Here is a 12,974-nt window from a genome sequence, read left to right as displayed (position 1 = left end):
TTTTCTAGTGATATGCGGCCAATGTCAAAGATTTGTAGAATAGATTTTATGTTTTCTTGTTTATTTTTGAAAAATGTTGAGAATACTCAAAATATAGTTTTCAAAAAATACTACTTTTAAGTTTGAGAAAAGCAGAAGTTTTTGATTTATGTATTGATGATAGTACGAATTGCGAATGGGAGACGGTGATTATATTATTTGTTTTTCCCCCTTTAGTAGCTAAATACTGAATATCCTGTCGTATGAAGGCTATTGTTATCACAAGTTAAGTTTCTGTGATTTTCTTATTTTAAAATTTTATTTTTGGAGATATCAATATGATCATTTAATTCACATTAGGATCATAAATCAGGTGAGATTAAGCATAACAAAATTAAATAATTACTTTCACTAAGTGATGTAATTGTTAATATAATAAGTTAAGCATTTATTAATTATTTATCATGTGTAATAGATTTTTTTAAAATATGGAGCAAGAAGGGATTGAATGGCTCAAAGAAATATTAGTTGATGTACAACTGGGTCAGTTTCTAGTCCCTATCAGAGATGATTTACAAGTAACTAGACTTGAACATTTTGACTATGTTAAACCTGAGGATTTAGAAAACATAGGCTTAAGTAGACCTGGTAAGTCTCTGTAGTATTATAAGTACTTTATATCAAATGGGTCACACAAATAATTAAATTATCTTAATATTTATATTAAGATGCTACATTAATCTAATGTTCTTAACGAAATAAACTTTAGTAAAATGGTATGGTAAACACCAGGTGTTTCCACTACAATAGAATTGACAGGTGCTTAATGATTTGTTCTACCTGAAAGTACATATTGCAAACCCTTTTCTATTGTAATTTAGATTTGATTGTTTACTTTTAACAGGTGCCAGAAGATTGTTAGAAGCAGTGAAAAAGAAAAGAGCTCACCAGAAGAAAAAAAACTTGATCAATAAATTGATTCCTGTATCTAATAAAACTAATACCAATAAAAAAACTGATGATGGTTTGTCTATTAGTAATTTTACATCATGCCTAATACAAGAAAGCAATATAACATTGAGTGTTAAGTTAGGAGATGGGAGTTTTGGTGTAGTTAGAAAAGGTAAGACTATTATAATTTCCATTACATATTCATCTTATATCAAACGATTGATATTGCTCTGTGTTTTTGGAGGATGAGTGTCTTTATGTTGATTGAATGGTTATGTTGGTGAATGAGATGTCTATATATAGGAGTTTGGTTTATTTTGGAATAGATATGAACTGGCAATATCTTTTTGTAGCCCCCTTCAACAAGTCGTCACTTATTTCCATAAAATAAAATAATTTTTAAAGTAAAATAAAAGTTTTTATTTTCTTAAACCATTCACATTTTTTAACACTTATGTGTATTTGATTTAGGTGAATGGTCAAGCCCAAATGGGAAATCAATACCAGTGGCTGTGAAAGTGTTAAAAGCTGATGCTTTAAATCAACCTGGTGTGTTTGAAGATTTCATAAAAGAGGTTCAGGCAATGCATTGCCTAAGTCATCAGTACTTAATCAGGTGAGCTTTAGCATAAATAAAATATTTTTTATAATAAATAATAACATAATAAATTTATTATTATTTATTAATTTGGAATAATTTAATCATTGCTATACTATTTTTAGATTATATGGAATTGTGCTATCTCAACCAATGATGATGGTAACAGAACTGGCACCTCTAGGCTCTCTATTAGATTTTTTAAGAAAACAGTGCCAACATACTCCTGTTCCTATGCTTTGTGAATATGCTACTCAAGTTGCCCATGGAATGGCTTACTTAGAAAGTAAAAGGTTTCTACATCGAGATTTGGCTTGTCGCAACGTTTTATTAGCTGCTGTTGATAAAGTAAGAGTTCTAATTGTTGTAATGTATTCAGTTTAGAGCAGTTAGTTACACTTGCTGTTAAAGGTAAAAATTGGGGATTTTGGATTGATGCGGGCTTTACCTCAAGAAGATGACTGCTATGTCATGACTGAACATAAAAAGGTGCCTTTTCCTTGGTGTGCTCCAGAATCATTAAGATCTAGGCAGTTTTCCCATGCTTCAGACACCTGGATGTTTGGTGTTACTGTATGGGAAATGTTTACATTTGGAGAAGATCCATGGATGGGATTAATTGGTTAGTGTTTCATGATATTCATGCTAAATATTTTAACAAGTTGCTTTCTATGTAGGTTCTGAAATTCTGACAAAAATTGATAAGGAGGGAAAAAGACTGGCGCAACCTGACGCATGCTCGCCTGTTATTTACTCCACTTTGCTCCAGTGTTGGGCCAAAAACCCTCAGGAGCGGCCTACATTCTCTGCTTTAAAAGACTTTTTTCGCAAAAATGTAACACCAGTGATGAAAGCTCTAGGTATAAACATCTTAATCTTAACACACCTTAATCCAACACACTTAACACATACATTTTCATATAGATAAGCAGGATGATCCAGAGAAATTAAAAATAAATGAGGGCGATGAAATAGCCATCATCGATGGGAGCCCTGAATTGTACTGGTGGAAAGGGCAAAATCAGAGAACCTTTGAGATAGGTTTATTCCCAAGGTATTATCATGCAACAAAACCAAGTCACTTTTAATATCAAAATTTATCCCAGGTGCATTGTTGACCCTATGCGACCCAAACAAGTCGAAGATATTAGCAAACCACTAGATAATTCCTTCATCCACACCGGTCATGGGTCGGCTTTTGGGGAGAGCTGGGGTAGTCCGTCTCATATAGATGAAATGTACCTGAGTAATCCTATGGATCCGCCCGATCTACTAGGCATGAAGCGGAAAACTAAACCGTCCCCACAATTATGCGATCGTCGAAAATCATCTACAAAGAGCTGTAAGTTTTATAATAAATTGTTAGTATACCAGGAATATAGTAATATTTCTCTTTTAATGTATAGTAGCATGTATTCGAAGGCATTTACTATGTATATCAGAAGGAACTTTTAGGAATTTTTTTTTTATGTATGTTGTAAAATTCACCTAAACTAATTCTATGGCTCTATGAAAGCAAATATTCAAAAATTAGTTACACATTTAATAATCTGCTAATGAAATGTACAAAATATGTAAATAAAAACGTACGTATCTAAAATTTGTGTTAAAAGGGATTTTTTTTAAGTAAATGGTTCGATTCTCCATTCATCTGCTGAGAAACAATTCAACTACAAAAAACTGAAAAACCAAGAGAGTTTTAAAAGCCTCCCAAAGCCTCAAAGACCTCCTCAGCCGCAGTTCGATACTACCCGTGAATCAGTATTAATCGATGTATCTCCAGTGGAATCTCAGAACCCAATTCTCCGTCGGACCAACGATACAATTGAATCTCGCAATACCATCAGCTTGTTGGACGAGCCGATCGACGTAGCTCAAGAAACTGACTTAAGTAAACTATTTAATAAGCTGTTTGTTATTGTTTAAAATTTCACATTTTTTCCAGGTGATTGTAGGTGGAATAATGAAAGATCAAGCGTACAAAATGCACCACCACCCTACCATAATCCTCCTGCCTACTACAACACGTCCATCATTCAACAAGATCCTTTTGACACATCCAATATTCTACCTTTATATTCCAGCGTCTCCCCCACGCCACCGGTCAGCGCTTTCAATCAAAATAGCGATTTACAAACAGAAATAATGGAAAAAATTAAGAAATACAGTGCGCGAGGCAACTCTCAGCAGTTTTTTGTTCATGGGGACATCACTAATAGAGATTCATCCCAATTAACAAACATAGCCAAGTCAAAAACCGTTGTTTCTCCCAGGAAAAACGTCGCTACGGAAGTAAACGCACATACAGTAGCGGCGGTTGCTAATAATTTGAGTTTAATGAATCTCGAAAACGAGTTATCTGTAGAAAAACCTATTTCCGCCCAAAACAATATGACGGTTTTACCGGCGAATTTAGCGGCCAGTAGTTCAAATGCACCACAGCTTAATGTCTCTCCGATAAGACTTCAACAAGTTTTAAGTGAACCATTAGAAGCACCAGTCTTGCCTAAAGTACAAAATGGTAAGCACCAAGCATGAATTTTAATTCATTTAATAAGTTCAAGTTATTTTCAGAAACATACTCAAATTTAAGCGAATTATATGCAAAGACTAGCGATTTTACGAAGAACTCTAACACTAACGTTTCGATGAGAAGTGATACAAAATCTGTAGTAAACAAAATATGGTTAGAAACCACCGTCAATGGAAATGAGAACACTAACCAAACTAGATATGTGGTCAACTCGGAATTTGGCGAATTCAAAAGTAACAGAAGATATGATCCTGTTTATCAACCAACAGGTATAATTTTTCAGTAAACAATGTCTTACAGCAAATCTAACTGATTAAAATGAAGGTTCACACGTGTACGATTCACCTCCGTTGGATTCACCGAAGAACTTCTATGAAACCACATCCATCTACAACAGTCTTCAGAAACCAACGGTTTATAATTCTGTCGCGACTCACTCCAACTACGCCGCTAATCAGATACAACACACTTATTCCGACTATTACAGTACCGCGGCGAGTTATAGAGATGACCCATATCACGAAGTGCCTGAAAATTTCTACAGCCAAGTGCCAGAGGAAGTGCTAAAGCCTCATCGACCAGCACCTACCAAACCAGGAGATATGTTCTCCCAACCACTCAGTATGCAACAAATTCAAAGAAAAATTCAACAGGGGCAGGTATTCTTCATATTTAAGCTGTCAATAGTTCAAAGGTCTGTCATTAGCAATATTTTATTACAGCTGAGCGCAGATGCTGAACGACTAATGACTCCCGAGTACAGAAATAACAAAATAAGTCAAGTAAGAGAGTGTGTTCCTGACGCCGCGGCTGACGAGTGTCTCTGTGTCTTGCAACAAAGTGGTTGGGATGTGAGTCAAGCCATCAAAAACATTAAGATCAGCAAACTATTGAAGTAAGTAGTTAGCATTTCACAGTTTGAAATTATACTGATAATTCATTATATCTGACACAGATTGGGGTTGGCAGATCGCAGTGGTTGTGAAGAAGCCTTACAAAAAACAAACTGGAATGTAGAATTGGCTGCATCTGCTATCTTAGACACCTAACTAATCAGCTTTATATATATTAACAATAGTGAAATCAATGCAAAATAGTCATATTGTAATTATTCCAAGCAAGCTAGAGTTTTCCTCTTATTGTCATATTATATATTAACTTAGATATGAAACGAAATAAATTAACTGATCAAATGACAATTATTTACGTCTAAAACAAAACATCACACTTAAAGTAAGTATATGTATAGATATATTGTGCCAAAGAACCCTATTTTATTTTGTTATACTCTTCTTTCATTTGCTGCTCTTCAAATCATCAAAATATTGATAAGATCTACTTAATTTATATAAGTAAACTACTTAGCTAGACGTAATTAAATATATTTTTTTGTACAAAATCCATTTTTCATTTCAATTCCGACCTTTTCAATGACTTTATTACCCCTAATTAGTAACTTTAGTAACAAAATAATTTTGTCATGGTACTAGAGAGGTATTAATATATTACATGGTTATTTTAATATGACAAAAATGTTTTCAATTACAAAGTTAATTATATTATGTATTAAAATTGTTAATAATCCGTCAACCCTTATAATTTTTACACACACACACACACACACATATATATATATATATATATATATATATATATATATATATATATAGTTTGGCAAAAATCCTAGAACCCAGATAAAACTCAACAAATTAATTTAAGGGATGATCTAAAGCTGCATTGTATATAATCCAACATTTCCAATGGTTAAGATCATATACTTCGGATAGGCAGCCCAACAAGCAAAAATTTGGATTCCTCAATCGCAACTTGAGGAATTAAAACAATCAGTCTTCTAGGCGCTTTCCGCGCAAATTGGACACTAGGCTCCTCAGATCCCTAAACATCATGTCCTGGAATGCACAATCAGTAAACAACAAGAAGGAGGAACTTGCTGACGTGAATTAATTCGCCACAAGAACAAACTCCACAGAAGAGCTCGTGCAACCTTAGACCCTGACGATATAAGGGAGGCCAACGAGGCATCCAACCAAGTTCGTAAGATAGTCAAAGTCTGGAGAGAGAAGATGTGGGACTTACTTCTCTTCAGTCAAAGACTTGACGCGCCCACAGATATCTGGAGAATCTCGAAGTCCAGCGGGAAAAGTCAAAAAAGACATTCTCCCTTAAAATCTGAAGGGTCATGAAATTTCGCAGTCTCGGACAGCGAAAAAGCCGAGTTCTCTACCGAATCGTTTGTAAAAGAAATGGAATGCCTACCGTTTAAAAAAGGAAGTGGCGCCACTCTTAACAAAAAAGTCATCAGAGAGGCCAACAATCTAGGGAAAATAGCGCCTCCAAACTATCTCCAAAACCATCTAGTCTCACCAAAAGTGCTACAAAAAATCATCAGTAATCTTAAACCCAAAAAGGCACCTGGATACTATCTCGGAATTAACCAACATCATAAATTCCATCATGCGGCTGCAACACTTCCCAAAAATTTGGAAACATGCACACATAGTCGTGATTGCGAAAAAAGAAGCAGATTCTTCGGCTTCAAACTACAGTCCCATTAGCCTGCTTAGTTCAATGTCCAAAATTGCTGAAAGAGCGATACTGTTTGCACTCAACCGGTTCACTGACCAGAACCATATCACACCAGACGAACAACACGGGTTCAGAGCCAAACATTCATGTGCACATCAGACTACTAGATTGGCCGCAAACATTCACTTCACCATGAAGAAAAAGCACAAGCTCTGCGCGGTCTTTTTAGACCTAACAAAAGCGTTTGACAAAGTTTGGCACGACGGCCTAATACACAAAACCGCAGGTTTACCCGAAGACCTGATAATTTTACTGCGTTCCTTTTTGTCGGATAGGTCCTTTCAAGTAAAGATCGGTAATACACTCTCCAGTCCTAAATCAGTCAAAGCAGGAGTCCCCCAAGGCTCCCCATTAGCCTCAGCATTATTCAACCTCTTCATGTCAGACATCCCATCGAGGAAAGATGTTGAAACCGTCCAATACGCGGATGACACAGCTTTCTTCGCCAGTTCTCGTTCTGTAGATGCCGCTCAGAGAAAACTTCAAATTCATTTAAATGCCACAGTCCAATGGTTAAATTTCTGGAGGTTGCAAATCAACCCCCAAAAAACCCAGGCCATAATCTTTCACAATCAAAGAGACATCCGCGCCTACCAGCTGAGAGTGGAAAAAGTCTCAAACCCGTGGCGACAAAAAGCCACATATCTCGGCCTCATCTTTGACCGTAGATTCCTATGGTCAACTCCAGCCACAGTGCTTAACCCTCTCATCTACAGAAAAAGTAAATTGTCTCCGATAATTAAAGTTTTGCTTTACAAGCGGCTTATCAGACCCACCATGTTTTATGGATCTAACACTCGGTATCGGTTTATCAGGCCGGAACTAGTTCTTTTTTTACCCTTTGTGATTCCACAATCTGCCCTACAGGCAATAAGTATTTCTTATGTCTATATTATATTTACATGGCATGCAGAAAATCACTTCATTAAGCGATCTTCTGTATAAAATATTATCTTAATTAATTAGTCTTATTCTAAAGTTTATATATGTCCAGTAATCAGATCAGGTGGTGTTAAACGTTTTAGTCTACGCACTTCACTATCACGTCGCATATTTAGCTGATTAGCGAGTACATTGGGATGCACTGACACTCTTTCGAAGTACTTCACACAAACACGTTGAATTACACTCCTTATAGGTTCTAAAGGAATATCGTGTTGTATCCCTTTATTTGAAATATAGTACGGAGCATCAACAATGGCACGAAACACTTTATTTTTGAACCGTTGAATGATGGATATATTAGATTTGCTAGCGGTACCCCATAGTTGGATTCCATATGATCAAATAGGTTTGAGTATAGACTCATACAGCAACACCTTGTTATCTAATGATAACTTGGATTTGCGCCCAATGAGCCAATACATTTGATATAATTTCAGTCGAAGTTGTTTTCGTTTAGTATATGCTTCTTCCAGGTTAGGCGTCGATCTAAGTGCATATCAAGAACTTGCTCTGCTTGGGGTAGTTGACAATGATTGATATTCACTGGTGGACATGTTCTTCTACGCAGGGTAAACGTTACATGGATGGATTTTGTTTCATTGACTTTAATGCGCCATGTCTTCAACCATAATTGTATTTGATCTAGGTGGGTTTGTAGGTTTATTGATGCTGTGACCGGATCTTCATGGGATGCCAAGATTGCTGTGTCGTCTGCGTATGTTGCCACAGTAGTTATTTTTGTGGTGGGCAGATCGACCGCATACAGAAGATACAGTACTGGACCCAGTACACTACCTTGCGGAACTCCTGAATATATGGGATTTAATTCGGTATATTCATCGCCTTACGATAAAATGTCTATCAGTGAGATACGATTTTAGTAACTGATAGTCCGGATGAGGGAGAAGTTTCTTTAGTTTAACGTGCAAGCCCGTATGCTATGCTTTGTCAAAAGCCTGAGATATATCTAGAAAAGCAGCCGAACAATAACTTTTGGCATTTAGGTCAATATTTATTTTGTTTACAAGTCTGCGCACTTGTTCTATAGTTCCATTTTTATTGCGAAACCTAAACTGATGTTCTGGAATAATTTTTCTATTATATAGTTTAGCTTCTTGATGTATAGTTTCTTGAAAACTTTCGAAATTATCGATAATAAACTTATAGGCCGGTAGGAGGTCACATCTTCTGGTATTTTTCCTGGTTTAAGAATCATTAGTATTTTAGCTACTTTCCAGATGCTAGGGAAGTAATTAATTCGTAGCACAGCATTAAATATAAATGTTAATAGTTTCATACCCTTTTCTGATAGTTCTTTTAAAATTTTACCAGTAATTAAGTCATAACCAGGAGATTTTTGAATATTAATTTCTCTCATTATTGTTTGTTTAACTTTTTTGAGCGTTAATTTCTCGTGCGGTAAGTCCCTTTGAAATGGCGAATCCAGAAAGCTTAAAGTAAGTAAGTAATTTTATTTTCGTCATCTTTATGTAACTGAGACTGGAAAGGTTTAAACACATTTTTTAAGTGTTTTGAGAAAATATCGCCCCTCTCTTTATTGCTTCTAGCCCAATTATTTTCGCTTGTTTTAATAAGTGGGTTATGCTGCTGGGGTCTAAGCTTTCTTGTTGCTTTCCACAATGAATAGTCTGTAGCCTCAGTTGGTGGCAAATCCTCTACGTATTCTTGAAAGCCTTGGTTTTGTTCATTTTGAATTAGTTCTTTCAGCTCTTTTATTGCCCTATTAAATTTTCTCTTATTCTCTTCAGTCCTTTGCTGTTGCCAATTCCGTCGTAACTTTCTTTTTTCTGCTATCTTTTTCTCTATTGTATTTATGTGTATTTTTTCTTGGAAATGTTTCATTGTTAGGAGTCACAGAATATGCTGCCTCCTGTATATTTTTTGTAATGTTTATTGCTGCCATTTCTATGTCAATTTCAGTTTGTAACGGTAAGTTTAGAGAGACGTTTCGGTCTTAGAGAGAAGTTTTCTCTAAATGAGGATCAGTTAGTTATTGCACAGAGAAGGGGGTTTATCTTTGATGGCAATTTTTGAAAAGTATTACTATTATTGGTGAATGATGAGAAGACAGGTCAAAACATGATTCTGCATGGCATTTTTTTGTATCAATATTTTTTGTAATACAGAAATCTATAGTATCTGACCTTTTATTTCTGTCTGAAGGCCAATATGTTGGTTCACCAGTAGAGATATGTTGTAAATTATCCGTCTTTATTGCTTTTAGTAGTTCTCTACCTTTTGAGGTTATTATTCTTGAACCCCACATTAAATGTTTCGCATTGTAACCTACTCCGGCTATAAATCTACTACCTAGCGTACTGAAGAATTCTTGAAAGTGTTCTGCCTTGTTGTTATGTTTGGGTGGGCAATAAATTGCAGACATTGTTAAAAGTCCATGGACTTCCTCTATGGTTATACTGGTTGCTTGCAGGTAGTCTTTGCGGAATTTTTATTTTTCGAAATGCTTTAAATCATCTCGAATGATTATGGATGTATTCCCATGTGCTTTATCATCAGAGTGATTGTATGATAAAGTTTATATTTGGGAATTTTCAAATAATGTTTGTCCGTAAAATGTGTTTCGGAAACCATCATAACATCAATATTTTGTTCAGTTACGAACATTTTTAGTTCCCTGGCGTGATGTTGGAGCCCATTGGCATTCCAGACGGCGATTTTGTAGCTAATGGTTTCAGGCATTAGGCAAGTTTGCTGACGACGGTTGTGAGTAGACCAAGCATCGTACTCATTTGATCCATTAGTTTGGCCATCATGTTTTCTAATCTAGAGATGTTACTGCTAGTTTCAGCAGGTTGTGATGTGCTCGTTTCTCGCTTTTGTTTTGAACCATTTGCGCATAAGTTATGTCTGGTGGGTAGACTGCTGGTGTGGATTGTTTTTGTTGTGGTTGATGCCTTTTTTCTCTTAAGGCAGGATATAGTTTCTAATGCAGTTGTTTGTGAACTGCGCAACCCTTGTAGTTCGCTAGATGATTTCCGTTACAGTTAGCACATTTCACTTTTTCATCGCGAACTTTACGAGTGCAATCTCCTGCACATTTTACGCATCTGAATGATTTGCGACAGTAAGTTTTTATGTGCCCGTGCGCTTGACACCTCGTGCATTGTGCTATAATTCTTTTTGTGTGTGGTGGTTCGCATTTAATAATGTTGTTTTCTAATTTGGTGATTTCATACACCGCCTTATTATTTCCATTAGGTTTTAAATCAATATAGAACATAGGCAGAGGTTTTTTTGTTGTGCGATGTCGTATATTGTGAACATTTACGACCTCGTGGTCTTGTTCAGCTAGGGCTACCTTGATGGTGTTAAAGTCCGTCCCGTGATGTAATCCTTTTAACACGAATTTAAGTGTTCTCTCAGATTTAGGCCTGAATGTATGGTACTGGGTGTTTCTTTCGTCTAGTTCTTTTACTAGAACTTTAAAATGCTCCGCTTCGAACAATTGAATTTTTATTGTTTCATAGCTCATTGTTTTAATTGTGTAGTTCGTAGTGTTCCTACCTTATAAAATAGTTATTGGTGGTGGTTTGGGAACAACTTTTTTGGGGGCTTGGTTGTATATTCTGTTCAATTTCTTCCGACAGGTTGCTAAAGCTGTTTTTTGTCCCTATTGGTTTCTGTAACCAATAGTCACTGATTCTTGTTTGTTTCTTCGCAATTTCTTCTTCTGGGCTTCTCAATCGTTTTTTATTAATGACTGTAGTCCATTTTTATGGTGCAGTTTGCGTTATTGCTGATTGTTCTAATCTTATATCAAAGTGTGCAGGTGATTTGGTTGAATCGTTGTTGTTTGCCATTTTTAGATAATATTTTATTTTATTTATTTCCAGAGGATAAAAAAATACAATAAATACATTGTTTATATCACGCACTTCATTTTTCACTTACGTATTATTTCTTGCACTAGTTTTTGAACAAAAATACTATAACTGAATTTCAAAAGGACTGTTGTAAAATAAGGGAAAACAATTTTAAAACACTAATAAAAATGAGATGCAGTCTTTTTGTCTGGTCACGTAAACACGTATTCACTACACTTTAGGTCCGCTGAGAGACGGATAGCCGCATCTGTTTGCGCATGCGTTTTTAACACTCAATTAAAAAACCGTAATAAAATACTGTTTTTTTTAAAAGAAAGTTATCTTTCTAGAGCTTGGAGCGTATTTAAAATACGTCTTCACCCCACGAATTTTGGAACCGAACTAGGCCGGAACTAGTGGAAAAGCTTCAGGTAATGCAAAATAAACTTCTTAGGCAAACTCTGAACGCGCCATGGTTTGTCAGAAATACCCAAATTCATCGAGAAACTGACACACTAAAAATAAGACGATTCGTTTTCTCCTTATACAAGAAATTCCATGCAACCTCAGCTCTCCAACAATTCCCACATCAGATCCCTGTTAGAGGCGTTTCCAATCAGGTAACCCCGAAGACAAGCGCTTCTTCAAGCCGCCAAAGATTCTTATACCCCAAATAAAGCGCCTTCACGGGCAAACCTCCCTTACAAGTTGAGTTAACATCAGCAAGGAAACCTTTTCAGCAGGTAAATCAGACCCAAAAAAAAAGACGGTGCCGGTGACGGGTAACACCGTTAAGAGGCAAGAAGGCTAGGCAAAGACACGGCGTCTTTATAACACCATGCCGCTCGCGGTACCTGAGTTAATCGCTCGACGGGAAAGGTCGAAGCAATTAGGAGCAAGACCACGACGGAGTAGTGTCCTTGGGCTCGGTAATACATCTATTATCCGAGAGAGGAAGAGTGGAGGAATATTTCAAGTAGAGTTCGGATATAAAATAGTGAACTTGGGCAACATCTGTTTCTCTATGAATTTTGCTCCTGAGAATTTTGTTCTGAAAAACTCGAAGACGTTTCTACCTGACTAGATGAGACGTATTTGAAATAGACACTGAAGCCGTATAGAACGACTGATCGAATCAGCATCTTCTACAGGAGAGATTTAATTGAGAGAGGAAGTCTGCTCTTCCGGTTGATGAGCGGGAACCTTTAAATCTGGGAATTCAACCTAATTCCACCTCTAATGAAAGAGAAGATAGGTTGCTTCTTCTGACGCTTCTTGTGGAAGATGGCTTGGGTTTTTTGTGGACTTGCAACCTTCAGAAATGTAACCACTCATCGAGTTGTTTCTGGAGTCTACCTTACTAACTGTGTGGAACTCCTGCGTCGAAGGTATTCGATCAGAGAGAATATCTTTAATCTTCATCTGGAACAATCGTCCTAACAGAAATGATTTGATAAGAGAGGCTAGGTTAGGTCATCGTCATTTCGCCATTAAGCCTTCGTGCTAACCTTATCAA

General features: G+C 36.3%; 1 protein-coding gene across 2 annotated transcripts; it reads left to right on the top strand.

Moving 5' to 3' along the window:
• Positions 1–6: 6 nt before the first annotated feature.
• Ack (Activated Cdc42 kinase) lies at positions 7–5,460 on the top strand. 2 transcript variants are annotated; one of them, XM_076395269.1, is made up of 15 exons: positions 7–352; positions 455–627; positions 884–1,102; positions 1,402–1,546; positions 1,654–1,876; positions 1,940–2,150; positions 2,206–2,388; positions 2,453–2,582; positions 2,635–2,870; positions 3,156–3,419; positions 3,474–4,049; positions 4,103–4,330; positions 4,386–4,720; positions 4,784–4,956; positions 5,017–5,460. In XM_076395269.1, exons 2-15 carry the CDS (start codon positions 468–470, stop codon positions 5,108–5,110), a joined length of 3,177 nt encoding a protein of 1,058 aa, XP_076251384.1. In that variant the 5' UTR covers positions 7–352; positions 455–467; the 3' UTR covers positions 5,111–5,460. The 2 variants fall into 2 exon arrangements, with proteins under 2 accessions (XP_076251384.1, XP_076251385.1); XM_076395270.1 differs by lacking the exon at positions 5,017–5,460 and having other exon boundaries at positions 4,768–4,938.
• Positions 5,461–12,974: the final 7,514 nt, after the last annotated feature.

This window comes from Rhynchophorus ferrugineus, unplaced genomic scaffold, assembly GCF_030347505.1.
Source record: "Rhynchophorus ferrugineus isolate W39M unplaced genomic scaffold, kcgeb_rfMv2 rfM2, whole genome shotgun sequence".
Taxonomy (NCBI): domain Eukaryota; kingdom Metazoa; phylum Arthropoda; class Insecta; order Coleoptera; family Curculionidae; genus Rhynchophorus; species Rhynchophorus ferrugineus.
The sequence above is the reverse complement of the archived record's forward strand: the minus strand, read 5'-3'. Positions and strand labels throughout refer to the sequence as shown.

Coding starts and splice junctions, on each gene's coding strand:
- Ack (XM_076395269.1), top strand. CDS start 468: ATGGAGCAAGAAGGGATTGAATGGCTCAAAGAAATATTAGTTGATGTA. Junction 1,877..1,939: donor TATTAGCTGCTGTTGATAAA/GTAAGAGTTCTA, acceptor TTGCTGTTAAAG/GTAAAAATTGGGGATTTTGG. Junction 2,151..2,205: donor TCCATGGATGGGATTAATTG/GTTAGTGTTTCA, acceptor CTTTCTATGTAG/GTTCTGAAATTCTGACAAAA.